The following is a 16,372-nucleotide window of genomic DNA, read 5'->3' on the forward strand; positions in this document are numbered from 1 at the left end:
AAATTGTGTTCTGAAGATGAACGAAGCTTTTACGGGTTTGGAACGACATGGGGGTAAGTGATTAATGACAAAATTTTCATTTTGGAATGGAGCAACCCTTTAAGCTTTTAAATGTTGACCATTTAATTTTTTAGAGGCCTTAGAAATTTGCAAATGAAATATGATAACCAGATGTTTCACCATGCAAAACCTGCAAGTGGTTGCTAAGGTGTTCCGAAAGGCTGCAAGGGTATTGTGGGTGATTAAAAGTGACCCCCCCCCCATTATATGATTTGCTAGATGCAAATTAAGTCCAGTCACAAGTAAATGTAAATTGTACACCTTCCCTCAGCAATTCACACAGTTTGAGGCATTATATATGCCCATATTACAAGCCAAATTTAATAGTTAGGGTTATACATTTGTTCAAATGCATGAGCAAGCACTACTAATTAGATTTTAAATTACTCTGAAAATCAGTATTAGGTCAGTAGCCAATAAACTGTTTAATAACATCACAGATAATAAACAAACTCTCTTTCGCTATTTTACGGTAAAGTGGTAAGGAACAGGAATCTCACCACGGTGGGTAGATGTGGACGATGTCTCCGGGCGCAGGCTGTAACTGGGCGGCCGTGTCCTTGCTGAACAGAGACACACACTTTTCTCCTTCCGGCAGCCTGTCACACACAGCAGCCTGCATGCCACATTCCTCCCGAACTCCCAGAATCCTCAGCATCAAGACCCCTGGCCTCTCAGCTGGGTCAAAAAAAAAAAAAATAATAATGATATAGGTATGAAACAATCTGTACATATAATTTAAGTCCTATACTAAGTCTCTATCCAAAAAAAATTCTGTTTATCCTAGGACCAAATGTTTTGAATAAAGCTTAATTTTAAATGTTTTTGATTGAACAACTTTTAATGCAGTTACATACTATACAGCATGAATAATTAGCCTGGAAGTAAGCTTTAAATTTGATAAAATGACCAGCTCTGAAAGATGGTTTTATTCTCCAAGTCACTAAGTTTTGCAAAACAGCACAGATACGATACAGGCCCAGTAAATGAATAACAGCAGCTGGATATTTTGGGTTATGCAGTGAAAACTCACTGGCATGGCTTCAAGTTTTTCATTTCAGTCAGTTCTGAGGAAATGAAACAAGATCCAGCACTGACGGGATATATTCCCATGCTGACTGTTCAAGGAATAGTTGGCCCCTCGATTGGACACATGAACACAATTGACTCAGCTGAAATCATGCCGAGCACAGCCAAGACTTCAGAGAAGAACGATGTGTAATGGAAATTTTTGAGAAAAATTTAAAGCAGTGAGAGTAACAGGCTACACTTACTCCATGCAATTCGAATGCAAAACAAAACAGCTATGCATGACTATAAAAAGAAAAGAAACAAGTTGTTAATTGCACACACTGACATCTGATTTTATTAGCCATGAGAACACCTGACATGTTGCGTATAAAAAATAGATAAAAATAAATCCTGCAATGAGCAAGAAATGAGTGGGAGATAAATTCTTTAGACAGTGGAATTTTCTAAGGAATTATGCCAGTTGCAAAGCTGTCCATAAACTATGTCCGGTCATCCTAAATCACTTTTCCACATGCAAACTTGAATGAAAACTTAAAAAAAAAAAAAAAAAAAAAAAACAGCTTGAAATTCAGAGTTAATCTTAGTCAGCTAACATTACATGCACAAGAATGCAATGAATCAGTAGATGTGGAAAGACAGATATTCAGAACTAGAATATTGTTAAACTGATATAAATTTGAGATTTAAAAATGTTTAGATTGATAACAACTGTAATCAACTATTTTTTAAATTATAATATTTATTTAAAAAATTTCCACCAGTGTTATTTTAGAATCCCTGATAAACTGTTACAGGTTTTGTTAATATTTGAAATGTTACTTTTATATTTTATTTTTTTTTTATTAATTTTGTCACTTTTATCTATTAATTTATTTATTCATTCATTTATTATTTTATTTAATTCTATATAGTTTTTAATTAAGTTTTAGTTTATTTAGTGTTAGTTATTTTAGTACTTAAAAAATGAGACATTATGACTTGACAACTACAGTAGCTGAAATAAAATGTTTAAGTTTTATTATTTTATTTCAGTTAATGTTCATTTTATTTCAAGTAACGAATATTTAGTTTGACCTAATAATAATAATAATAACAACAACCCTGCTTTGCACTGGCAGTGCATCACACAAATTTAATTTCCTAATATAATTTTATATATTCTCTTGAATTTCCACCATCAACTGAAACATTAACTTCTTTAAACCTCCACACAAACATACCTACACACACTGAAGAGCCCTAGTAGGGCACTGTTTGAAAAGAAATCCGTTATACCATGGAAAATGTAAACGTAAGGTGTGTAATTGTGTCTGCAGTGTGTTTGTGTCTGTGGTTTCCTGTCGCTTTGGCTGCGAGACAAATACATCCTATTGTCACCTGAATCACCTGAAACAAGCGTGCTTTTACAGCCTCCTACTCTTCCAACTGTACACGGTAAGATCTCATCGCTGGAATATTATACACATTTCATCAAGCGTGACAAGCAATTATGGAAATTTGAAAACTGTGGGTTAGCAGTTAAATAATTTCCTGGCACATTCTTTGGGCCAGATCTGACATTGGCAGCATTTAAATGAAAAGACTTCATTTTTAATTGTGAAAACATTAGTGGTCAGGAACAGAGAACTAACCGCTAATGATCTGTACAGAGCTTGCATTCAAGACGTGATTGAGTCTTCACATAAACAGACAGGATTCAGATTGGATGTGTCTTACCAGCTGATGTGGTTGAGTTGCACTGATGTCTCCAGAAGCTGATGGCTGATTTTTGCCTGCTGTGGAGTCGATTCAGTCTTTCAGCAAGACCTCCCCTACAGAGAGAGATCACTTACTTAAAATCAAATACAAATTTAAATCAAACAAAATCAACCCCAGTGAATTAAACCTTTAGATTCAATCACACCAAATAAGTCATATGGATTCAGTCCCACAGAATCATTCATATAGAATATAAAACACAATCAGACATTCAGAATAACACATGACCACAATCTGAATCAAACCTGCTGAATCAATTACACAGAATCAATCGTTCAGAATCAATCATTCAGAATTAAACCTATAGATTCAGTTGCATGACATAATCTGTATATGCATTCAATCCCAAGGAATCAGTCACATAAAGAGAGTGAGAGTGAGTGAGTTAGAGAGTGAGTTCCATGGAATCAATCATGGAGAATCAGTTCAAATCAAATGGAATCAATCCCACAGAATCATTTATATAAAATCAAAAAAATGGAATCAATCATAAATAATAATAATAAAAAAAAATCAAGTAAATGGAATTAGTCATAAAATCAATCATGAATGAATCCTAAAGAATGAACCCCATGAATTATAAATAAATGATTATAGAGAAGCAATTCCATAGACTCAATAAGAATAAATCCCATAGACTCAATCAAAGACAATCAATTAGATTCAATCCCATCCCATCAAATTAATCACATAAAATTAATAGTAAAGAATAAATGAGAATCCTTCCTATAGATTTAATTATAGAGAATGAATCTGATTGAATCAACTAGAATTAAGGCATAGAGAATCAATAAGAACAAATGTCAACGAATCAGTTCCATATAGAGAGTCAATCTTATTCAACTCCACAGAATCAAACCAGAGAATCAATTTCAAGGAATCAATCAAAGAGAATCAATATTCAGTTTAATCTATATTCACCGCACATGGAAAAGTGATCCATAATTAGCAAAATGATTTGTCTTTCATAAAACATTATAGGCTTCAATTTGTTACATGCTTATTACCAGAGGAGCTCTGCATGCACTTATTAATCGTTATTTGCTTTATGCTTATGATGCACATATTTGTGTTTTTTACGAGTGGGTGGTAGTTTTTACGAGTGCTATAATTTTTATGTGTATAAAAGCATAATAAAAACATAAAAAGCCACATTAACTGACACTCAGGTAAGGGGCAACTTCTCCTGTGCTTGCCTGCAGACGGGTGTGAGGGTCAGCAGAAGGAGCGGTGAACTAACAAGAGCCAAAAAGAGACACAGCTCCCCCGTGAGGGAAAAAAAACTCGACACGTCCTGCCTCTCCCATTCACAAAATCTGACAAACGACTCATTTACGGTAAAACTTCATGGGCTGGGCTCAGTCTTTGATGGTACAATAGAAAGCAATTGCTGAGCAATATCTGACAAAAGAGCCTTATGCATGCGGTGCTGGTTCTTGTGCGCATAGGAGGAAATACTCTGGTAAATGAAATAAGGTGACAAAAATGAGCAAAGAAAGCCTATCCTTGATAGGCAATCAAAACCAAACTGACCAGGTTTTTACAGTAAGGGTGTGGATGTATTATTAAACTACTTCACCTAGACTTTGAACCCTTTTGTATTCTCTGTGTTTACACTGATATGAAACTTCGAGTGAACTTGATGTCACACATTAAAAAAAAAACCCAGTAAGAATAAATAAAAGTATGAAGGATTACTGCCGGTTAAGACGATAAATCCTAATCATAAAGCCAGTCACTGAACTCAAATTGAGTTCATCTTGCACAGGTTTGCACCGAAATTAAGATTAAGATCCAGGTGCCATAGATCATACCTTTCAAACCTCCTCCTCTTTTTACTGGAGTCCTCTGGGGTCTTGATGCTCTTAGGGGTTTGTTTCTGAGGTGTCTGAAGAATCGCCTGAGCAGATCGGACCCACTCGCTGACCGACTGCCTGCTGGACTCGGCTGCGTCCAGAAAGGATGAGTCCGCTCTGCTTTCTTCTGGATCTTCATCATTATCATCGTAAGAAGAGTAGTCTGAAATCTGGTTTGGTGACTAAAAAGGAGAGGAGAGTTTTACATGTAGTTATTTGTAGAGGTCGACCGATTCATCAGTTTTGCCGATTAATCGGTACCGATAGTTGATTGCCGGAGCTATCGGTTATCGGCAAAAATCCATGCCAATAGTTTTCCGGGTGCGTCCACTGCTGGAGTTGATGAGAAGGGTCCACTGGCATTATACAGTATGAGAGTGGCCCCTAGAGGCGGAAATAACTTACAGCACGTGTTGTTTATTTTGACACATGACACTGCGTGCTGCTCAGAGCGGATACTCCTGACACGCATTTAAATGCATCTGACAGAAAATCCTGCCATGGAACATATGTATCCATATGCATGTAATTTTAATGCTATGGCCTTGTGTAGATATTTAAAGATGGCCATCTCTAAGCATGACTGTTGAAATTAAATGGTAATACTTAACAATAAGAGTCCATTTGTAGCATTAATGAAAACTGTAAACCTATTGTTCCTTGTTAGAGTGTGTTCATTTCAACATTCACTATTACTAATAGGCTACATTTTTACTTTTAACATTAGCAAACTATGAAATAACTTTAATGATCAATATAATAAATAATATCTATATTTTTATTCATTTACAAAGTATGGTTCAGTACTGTTACTGCTTTTCTTTAAAAATAGTAAAGCACTATTTTAGTTTTCTTTCAGTATTAATTTTAAAAACTATGGGTTGATTTATCGGTATTGGCCAGTGTGGTCCAAGCTAGCTATCGGTATCGGTAAAATCCACTATCGGTCGACCTCTTGTTATTTGATTTGCTATTATCCACAGAAGTGTTGTTATTGTTAATTAAAACTATTATTAATTTCTGTTAATCTAAATAAAGTTGAAATAAGATTATAAATAATAAATATTACATAAAAAAATTAAATAACTTATAATTAAATAACAAAAATGTTGCCTTGGCAACTAACTTTAATTTTAAGTTGAAGTATTAAAATTACTAAAACTGAAATAAAAATAAGGTGAAAGTTTAACACAATTATAAAAAAATTAAAAAGTACATAAAAATTAAACTAAAATTAAAATAAAAATTCAAAATATCAATTCACAGTATAATATAGTAAAAATAATAGCATATACATATTACTTAACACTAATTCAAAGCCACTTACAAATGATGAACAACACATGCAATGAAAGGACATTTTAAGACTATTTAATTGTTTTATTTTTTATTTTTATTATTGTTTATTTGCAAATAAAGCATATTAAATATAAATATTAAATAAAAAAGTAATCTTTTTTTTACTTTTTAAAATAAAAATAAATTTAAGTACTAAAATTACTAAAACTAAAACAGAAATAAAAATAAATTAAAAGCTAAACAGAATTATTATAAAATTGTCAAAAATGCATATAAAGTTCAAAATATCAATAAAAACAATAAACTTTTGGCACTTACAAACGAGGAACATCACATGCATGAAAAGACATTTTAACATTCTATTTTGCTCTATTTTATTTTTGGGGTTTTTGCAACTTTTCATTGACAGAAGAGCTGATACAGAAAAATGTATTATTTGGATAGAGAGAGAGAAGGAATATAGTATGATAAACAGGGATACGATACATGTCAGATTCGAACCTGCACCATCAGGGCTCAAGGTCAAATACTAACTGAAGATCTGCAGCCTCTAGTTCAATGTCTTCCTCATAAAGAGCTTCCTTAATGTCTCAAAGTTTGATTATAAAATGAACATTAAAAGTGCAAAGTCAAATTTCAGAGTCACATTCATAAACCCACAGAGCATCACTTATCTCAATACTGTATGACGTCAAAAACCTTGAAAAATATTGGGATTGAATGCTTCCAGCACAAAGACTTTCAAGAAAAACACCCTAAGCATTTGACCTTCACTGCCCCTCTGCCTAGAGGCCAATAAATGTAACAATTAATCTCACAGGTACTCAGTTCTCAAGCTAACGACACACACAAAACTCCCAGTCCACAATTACACAAATTATGGGACCTGAATGACGCCTCCTGACAGGCTGCCGCCATGCTGTCAAAGTGAAATTACGGACTAAACAGGTGTTCCAAAAAAACAGCAGCCTGTTTTCAACTTATTCACGTCTTTCTGGGATATGAAAGTCGACAGTTTCAAGCTGAGCCTTAAAAATGAACAGAACCTTAAAAAAGTCTTTACAGATGGCTGAGGGCCACCAAAGCAAAGCCAAAAACCTTAAGATCTATGAACCAGTGCCTTGTACAACACGATCATCATTCAAACTCACGCTTCACATGGATGCTAGAGAAGAAAATAAGTGAGAAGAGCAAAGGTGGCAAGCTAAAAAACAAGAACTCAATGACCTCCCATTAATTCTATCCTCCTGCACAGATCGTAATTCCCAAAGGGCCTTGGAAACACTATCTGAGCATCTGCCTATCCAGCACTGCATTCATTTCAACCTCTGTCCTCTGGAAAAGGCTTGGAATCAGTCTTCTACTGAACTCTCAATCCACATGCAACTCCCACCCATGCTTCCCACGTACGACACTTGCCTTTTAGTTACTAAATCTAAAATCACCGGCTTTGTGAGTTGCATATTGTTGAACTTGTTAGTGGTGTTTGCTAAGGCAACAATCACTGTTATTATTATTGCTCATACTTAGGGTTAAGGGTTTCTTCAAATAAATAGGAGATAAAATAGGCGTAAAAATAAAATGTCACAGACCTACATTTAAAGACAAACAGAGAACATCTAGAAAAGTACTGAAACTGGTCTTTAAAAAACACTTTATGGGGTTAACCCTAACCCTATACAGTATATCTATCACTGTAAAAATAAATCTTTAACTATTTAAAAAAAAAAAAAAAAAAAAAGCTTGTACAAGTTGTTTTGACTTACATTAAATTAAACCAACTTTTTAAAAAATCAAGTTACATTTTATCTAATTATTTTTCATTTTATACATTTTATATAACTTAAAAAGTGTAGAATATAGATATAAATAGATACAAATGTTTTGATGTTGATGTATTTATAAATATATAATAATATATAACCCTTATATGTGACCCTGGACCACAAAACCAGCTTTAAGTCGCTGGGGTATATTTTTAGCAATAGACAAAAAAAACAAATTTATTCTTTTATGCCAAAAATCATTAGGATATTAAGTAAAGATCATGTTCCTTGAAGATGTACCGTAAATATATCAAAACTTTGATATAAAAAGAATTCACTTGGACAACTTCAAAGGCAATTTTCTCAGTATTTAGATTTTTTTTTGCACCCTCAGATTCCAGATTTTAAAATAGCTGTATCTCGGTCAGATCCTAATAAACCATACATCAATGGGAAGCTTATTTATTCAGCTTTCAGATGATGTATAAATCTCAATTTCGAACACTTAAAGGGATACTCCACCCCAAAATGAAAATTTTGTCATTAATCACATACCCCCATGTCGTTCCAAACCCATAAAAGCTTTGTTCGTCTTCGGAACACAATTTAAGATATTTTGCATGAAAACCGGGAGGCCAGTGACTGTCCCATAGACTGCCAAATAAATAACAGTGTCAAGGTCCAGAAAAGGTATGAAAGTCGTCGTTAGAATAGTACATCTGCCATCAGACGTGCAATCTGGGTTATATGAAGCGACGGGAAGACTTTTTGTAAGCGAAGAATACAAAAATAACGACTTTATTCAATAATTCCTTTGTCAACAGTCTCCTCTGTGTCTCTCAATATCACCGAATGCTGTGTATTCTATTCTGTGTCACAAGGATGCGCTGTTTTATTTCAAATCGAAGCTAAATACACGTAGAAACATCGCATCCTTGTGGCGCAGATGACACAGAAGTGCATACACAGCATGCGGTGATATGGAGAGACACAGAGGAGACCGTTAAGACAGACAAAGCTTTATTTTGTTTAAATGAAGAGATTTATTTTGTTTGTATTACTTATTTATTTGATTCGGGGCTTGTTTTAAAATTTCAATTTAGTTTTGTTATTTACATTCTATTTAAATTTTGTCATTCAGCAGACGCTTTTATCCAAAGTGACTTACAAATGAGGACAATAGAAGCAATCAAAACCAACAAAAAAGCAATAATATACAAGTGCTATATTAGTATATTATTATAGTTATATTTCAATTTCACAAAGAAATGAACAGCATTTTGTCCAAGCGATAATAAAAAGACACATTTAATTCATAATTTGTCTTAAATATCATTTCGTTAAAAAAAAAACAAAAAAAAAACTTGTGAATCGAATCGTGAAATCAAAATCGTGAATCGAATCGTGAGTTGAGTGAATCATTACATTCCTAGTTGTTTCTATTATTTGTGTGTCAGTAGGAAATATCAGTTTACATTTCCAAACATTCATTTTGCCATTAATTGTAATAATCCAGCGAGATTTTTGTCTGACAACAGAGAGTGATCCACACAGAGATCTGATCTTATCATCATCCAGTCTTTCTAGAAAGACATGAAGAAACAAAACAAACTGAGAAAGACTAAATCCAGAAGAACTGTGGAGAACAACGTCTCCAAGATGCTTCAAGAAACCTACCTATTTTACCTATAGCTAATTTATAAACAGGAATATTACAACTTTTCTGTAAGAAGTCCACAGGAACATTGCACTGATATCCGAACTGAACACTGGGATATCTATACGTCGCATGCAGATCCTACAACAGTCCTTTGTGTAAATTAAAGAATTAATTCCAAATGCATTATGGGAAAATCTACAGGGCAGTCTGAGATGTGACGATGGACATCAAGCCCTGATAAAGCACACACCCTCAAACAAACAATGGAAAAAGAAAGACAGAAGACACATTCCACAGATAGACCTGAAGATACGACCCGGGCCCGATGATATATGATATATGACTCATTGACCTTAAGACAGGTCGTAAAGGACAGACGTAAAGGGAACGTGAGGGGGATATGTTTGTGTGTGAGCATTTGTGGTTGCATCGTCACAAACTGGTTTTCTTGTGGAAAAAAATCGGCTACCTCCTTATCATGTGGAGACACGAACGGCATTCCAGCCCGCCAAACAGCCTACACAGTCATTTATTTGAATCAACTTGACCCTGTAGGGCAGCCTGCCAGCAAACAGTGCACTACGCGTGCTCTCTGTCTTTCTCTCTCTGCGCAGTACACTATGTTCCTGGCCCAAGCTCAAAAATGTGTTCACCCTGCACTGGCTCAAAATGAATGGAGGAGTACACAAACTTTTCGCTCTATCAAATCTATCTCACTCTCACTTTTTTATCTAATTTAGACACGTCATATAGGGGCAATTCCCATACCAGCGGGAACAGGATGGAACCGCTGTGTTATGGAGAGGGATGCCAGGACACAGAAAAGTGTGTCATCACCAAGGATGCTATAGTTTGGTTTGCAACTGCAGGAAAATATACAGGAAATTAATTATAGGTAGGTAGATCTGCATGTGAAATTAACTGAGAAATAAAGCAACATGTCATTAATGTCTAGACGCATGTCTGTCATTTTCCTCTCTTCCTGTAAATGGACACAAAACATTTTTCCTACGAAATCCGGGCGAGTAAACAATCCACTTTTTTTTTTTTTTTAAACAAATGGTTTCAATCATGAATCCAGGAAGCGGGGCTGATTTAAAAGACACTTTTAAAAGGAGGCATGGGAATAAGAGCTAAACATAGATGTGATCTGGACGAGTTTGAGGCTGACAGACATTTCAGACAGAGCTGTTGAAGAATACTTCATGACACCTTGGGAAAATTCTAAAATTATGTTTCAAAGATGCTCTTTTTTTTATCCAATAACCGGTCTGTTCTGGTTCTGATCAGTAGGGGGGAAACAAAACTAAACGCACATAATTCTTCCCATATCTTCTATTGTTCACGTCATAGATATTCAATCCAATTCTATGGTAGTTTGGCACAATTTCATCTGTCACACGAATTATATAGATGTCAACATGAATAGTTCAAGTGACATGCCGCATTCTCAAAAACCATGAACAAAATTAAGAGGTGAAAGAAAACACTCAAAAATGAAAGAATATAAAAAAAAAAAAATCACTTACAAAGATAAACATAATTTGCACTAACCACAATGTGTTCTGTATGCTGAATTATCAGAGATGAATATTATGTAATTATTTATGGTGTAATTATTTATAATAATGTATCTATTTATTTATTTTAATATTTAATATTTATTTATATTTAATTAATAATTAATAAAGTTTCTGTTTACTTCTAATCTGTACAGCATTCAGTTGTTGTATTGAGTTTGGTTGCAATTTAAGTCACAGCGAACCACTGATCTAGATTTTTTTTCTAGAGTTTCCTTCACCAAAATGATTCAGAGAACCATTTCTAAAGAATCTTAAAAAAAAAAAAATGTCTCCCCAATGACAAAGAAATCTGTATCTTGAGTTCTGAAGTGTTCTCAAATTATTAACTGGATCTGCGCCACATGACCAGACTAAACTACAAGGAAAAACCTTTAAATTTTTTAGCAACTGACACTGCCCTTCCAGGAATCTGAAGAACTATTTAGTCTGGACAAAATTACAATCTATGACAGTAACTGTGAATTGTACCATTATGACGATAAGATGCATCATGCTGAATTATGATAATCATAGTCAAAGATCAGCAGATCATGATGTCATTGCTGATGACACAGACGTCTATAATAACATTCCTGGTATAAAACATCAGGATATATTTTAAACAGATCATTCCAAAATGTAAATTAGGTCATCATTTGATCACTCCAATGTCATTCCAAAAATGCAGGACTTTCATTTTGGGGAACACAAAAGACATTCTGAAGAATTCTGCAACTGCTTTTGTGAATTAACACTGAAGTCAATGGGATCCAATGATGTTTTGGATGTCATTGACTTTCATTGTATGGACAAAAGCAGTTGCACCATTCACATTTCAAAATAACCGAGGACTGAACCTGAACTGTGTTTGCAACTCAACTTATAACCACTTTACTACTATTACAGGTGCTAAGCCACAGTTATTAAATTACCCAATTAACCTTCACTGCCTCATCTAATTTATATTCTCACACCAGAGCGTACAATAAAGCATTGGTATATTTCTAATCTAAATCTAGTTACTTTGTTTTGCTTTATTTCACTTAGCATGTATAAGACATCTTAGAAAAGACTTGTATTCCACTTGGATTTTCAGACGTGATATGCATTTCATATACAATTATAAGATGCATAGTGCTGTCCTGTCACTTCTAATGGTGAAAACCATCATTTTGATTTGGCATAACAACATATCTGAGTTAGACCGGCATTATTTACCTTTTATACCTTCATGCAATTTAAAACTTAAGTCATTTCATGTGTCACATGGAAAATAATATGACACATTTGATCTTTTATTCAGATGAGTTGAGTGAGACATGTACTTTACAAAATGTTGAATATTAATAAACTAATACCAAGAAAGGTTGCAAATATATATTCAGGGCAAAGGTCCATCCTAAAAGGAGCAGGGACATTGAGAACCCTGATGAAAGGTAAGAAGTGTGGTTTGAGGAATCATAGCGCCCCCTACCGAGCAACAGTGCAATAGATCACCTCATCCAAAGTTTTCTATTTTAATAATATTTTTTTCTGCACATCCTAAAACATATTTAAAGTTAATATGAAAGCACTTTAATATATGTACAATTACTCTGTCAATGTAAAGATAAAACATACTCACCACAGCTGGATTTAGAAAGTCAGTATGTCCTTTTGAAGCTGAATTCTCCTCTTCTATCTCACTGTCTGAATCAATAGAGGGCAGGTCATCTGTCTCTAAAGGGCAAAAGCAGCAGGTAATCAGTATTAAATAACAGGCCACTGCATATTAAACTACAGTTATGAACTTCGAGCATTGCAGCCAGAACAGATGTTTTGATTGGACAAGAGTATTTTTACATCACTCCACATTCCTGATTGCGTTTGTCAAGTAATAATTACACTACACTTGTTGAGTAACGTACTTTAATACTCTTTAACTGAGAAACAAAGAGGAATATCGTTATAAGGGAATCAAAAAGATACATTATTTACTACAATGGTGCTAAACTGTTTAATTCAAAATTATTCTGCCATATAAGCATCTGCATAATTTATCCTTTGGGATGTTTTATAAATCAGGATGTGTATTCCAAACAGAATGAATTACCCCCCCCCCCAAAAAAAAAATATTTAATGTTTTTATTCACATTTAGAATTTTACAGTTGTATTGTTAGATTTATAATTTTCACATTTATTTAAAATAATTTTCACACACATTTTTCACACACAAATGTAACTATATAAGGCGATTTTCAGTAATTATACAGGAAACTCCAAGACGGCCATAAATTCCATAAGCATCTTTGCTAGAAAATGGTGGCAATTTATCTGTTAGCAACTTAGATCATTTAACCTGATAAAAATGCTGACTACCAGAATTCACAACTAAATTCAACTACTAATTCAAACTGTGCAAAGCAAAACTATGCAAAAAGTATATATATATATATATATATATATATATAATAGATATATATATATATATATATATGTATATATATATATATATATATATATATATATATAAAAGTAAGACTGACTGGGCCAAAATGCTGTAATATTCGCCCCAGTCCAGTGAGAAATCCATACTGTTAAGCCCTGAAATCATGGGTCAAATTAAGCTCCTGAAAGATTCATTCGCATTACTACCAAAAAATGTCTCTACTCTTACCTACACCAGTGCTGAACATCCGCAGACTTCTGCAAGAGTCGACAGGATGTTGTTTGTGTGCTCTGGGCGGCTGTGGTGCCTGTGTGACATTCAAGCGAGGAGGAGGATGACTATCACCGTCTGATTCTTCCTCCTCGCTGGAGCTCCAGGCAATGTGCACTGGTTCATCTGTGCCGGCATCCCTATTGCCTTAAACGAATACTTCTGTTCAGCAACGATGCATTAAATTGATCAAAAGTAACAGCAAAGACATTTATAATTTTATAAAGGATTTCTATTTCAAACAATGCTATATGCAAACAATTTCAAACGTATCATAGTTCCCACAGAATGATTTCTGAAGGATCATGGGACACTAAAGACGCATCATGTGACACAGCATTACTATGAATTGCACAATTTATGGCTTGATCAATCCGTTGTATTACCAGTAACAGACATCGGAGCCACTTTATGTGCATTTCTGCTCTTCTTTTCTGATGTTTGCAGCTTCTAAAACACAAACACATGATGATCAGTGCATCTCGAACAGACCGACAGCATTACATACGTCTGCTGTAACACACCTGAATGACAGAGGTGTCCAGGAAACTGTCCCCACATCTCTCCCAGGACTTTGTGGCAGGTGTGGATGTTCTGCCAGATGCCTTTCCTGCCTTTTTGAAAGTGTCTTTCACATCGTCTGGGAACAGCACACACCTCATGTCCAGGTTTCTCTTCCGCTGAAACACACAAACACATATTAAAATTAATATATATATATATATATATATTTGTATATATATATATATATATATATATATATATATATATATATATATATACAGTACAGACACAAAAGTTTGGGAAACATTACTATTTTTAATGTTTTTGAAAGAAGTTTCTTCTGCTCATCAAGCCTGCATTTATTTGATCAAAAATACGGAAAAAAACAGTAATATTGTGAAATATTATTACAACTTAAAAATAATAGTTTTTCTATTTGAATATACTTTAAAAAAAAATAATTTATTCCTGTGATGCAAAGCTGAATTTTCAGCGTCATTACTCCAGCCCTTCAGTGTCACATGTAAACATCCACCTTCAGTGTCTCTCATTTAGAAATCATTCTAATATTCTGATTTATTATGAGTGTTGGAAACAGTTCTGCTGTCTAATATATTTGATGAATAAAAGGTTAAAAAGAACTGCATTTATTAAAAAAAATAATAATAATTCTAACAATATATTTTCTTTACTATCACTTTTTATCAATTTAACACATCCTTGCTGAATAAAAGTATTGATTTTATTTTAAAAAAAGAAAGAAAAAAAAAAATTACTGACCCCCAAATTACTGACCAGTAGTGTATATTGTTATTACAAAATATTTATATCTTTAAAAAACATAGCTTCTTTTTTTTTTTTTTTTACCTTTTTATTCATCAAAAGTATCCTAAAAAATATCACATGTTCTGAAAAAATATTAAGCAGCAGAACTGTTTCCCAATTTGATAATGAATCATCATATTAGAATGATTTCTAAAGGATGCATGTGATAATGATCCTAAAATTCAGCTTAGATCATCACAGAAATAAATGATAATTTTAAAGTATAATAAATTTAAAAACAATTATTTTAAATTGTCATAATATATAACAATATTACATTTTTTTCTGTATTTTTTGATTCTCAAATAAATGCAGGCTTGATGAGCAGAAGAAACTTCTTTCAAAAACATTAAAAATAGTAATGTTTCTAAACTTTTGGTCTATATATATATATTGCAGGCTTGATGAGCAGAAGAAACTTTTTATATATAAGTGCTGTCAAACAATCGTGATTAATCATTTGACACTAATATATATAAAGAGAGAGAGAGAGATTTTATAGTAATTAATTGATTTTAATTGTGTTAATCTAGACAGAGTCTCCACTTTGAAAAAGCTCAAATAGAAACATAGGTTTTTATTTGATTTACTTAACGTCATGGTCACTACATAATTATTGTACTAACATTTACAACAATGTTATTTCATAGATAAAATAAAATGTCAAATTAGAGTAGCTGTGTCCAAATATTTGACTGATAAGTACATATTCATGTATTGGTCTCTTTAATTGCTCTCTTTTCCTAGCTTATTATGTGATTTATATTTCTAGTTCTGCTCAATTTGCATTTCTACTGCACTGTCTAGACTAGACTGACTGTCAATAAAAACATACAACTGCTTCTCACAAACATCTGAAACAGTGTTTATTGATCGCTTACCTTGCCCATGATGTTAAGTAAATGTTTTACGACTTTCTTTTCCTCAAACAGGGATTGTTTCCTAATTAAATAACAACTGTTTACATTGTTGTACTGTAGTTCACTGAAACACAGCACGGGCAGTTTCTTCTTCGGTTCGTCTTTCCCGCTCTTTTAGTTCGAAACGCCGCGCGCTACTGACCCCTGGAGGACAGAGACGTTCTGAGCACGAGCTGGATGAAATGGTTTCTTTTTAATAGTATTATAAATAAAAACGTCTCTTTTCGTCAAAGAAAATCATGCACTGTCCTCTTAAAACTATTTATATAAAAATAAAAATAAAAACATAGTACGATATCTGAAAAATAATAAACCTAATGTTTCAATTTCCGTAAAATATGCCAATTTGTCAAATATTTTTAAAAGCAATTCAAAGTAAAATTCGTGTCCAAACCTCAAACTTACAGCACACTGAAGGAGTTTCAATAGTT

General features: G+C 33.6%; 1 protein-coding gene across 1 annotated transcript in view; it reads right to left on the reverse strand.

Moving 5' to 3' along the window:
* spidr (scaffold protein involved in DNA repair) overlaps positions 1-16,060 on the reverse strand; it is a 50,744-nt gene extending 34,684 nt beyond the window's left edge. Inside the window, exons 1-8 of the mRNA XM_042751976.1 lie at positions 15,903-16,060; positions 14,217-14,372; positions 14,079-14,142; positions 13,651-13,839; positions 12,618-12,712; positions 4,665-4,888; positions 2,809-2,903; positions 561-738 (exon numbers count right to left, since the gene is read on the reverse strand). Of these exons, the coding sequence (XP_042607910.1) occupies positions 561-738; positions 2,809-2,903; positions 4,665-4,888; positions 12,618-12,712; positions 13,651-13,839; positions 14,079-14,142; positions 14,217-14,372; positions 15,903-15,911 (1,010 nt within the window). The 5' untranslated portion in view covers positions 15,912-16,060. The remainder of the gene's footprint in view (positions 1-560; positions 739-2,808; positions 2,904-4,664; positions 4,889-12,617; positions 12,713-13,650; positions 13,840-14,078; positions 14,143-14,216; positions 14,373-15,902) is intronic.
* Positions 16,061-16,372: the final 312 nt, after the last annotated feature.

This window comes from Cyprinus carpio, chromosome B24 (assembly GCF_018340385.1).
Source record: "Cyprinus carpio isolate SPL01 chromosome B24, ASM1834038v1, whole genome shotgun sequence".
Classification (NCBI taxonomy): domain Eukaryota; kingdom Metazoa; phylum Chordata; class Actinopteri; order Cypriniformes; family Cyprinidae; genus Cyprinus; species Cyprinus carpio.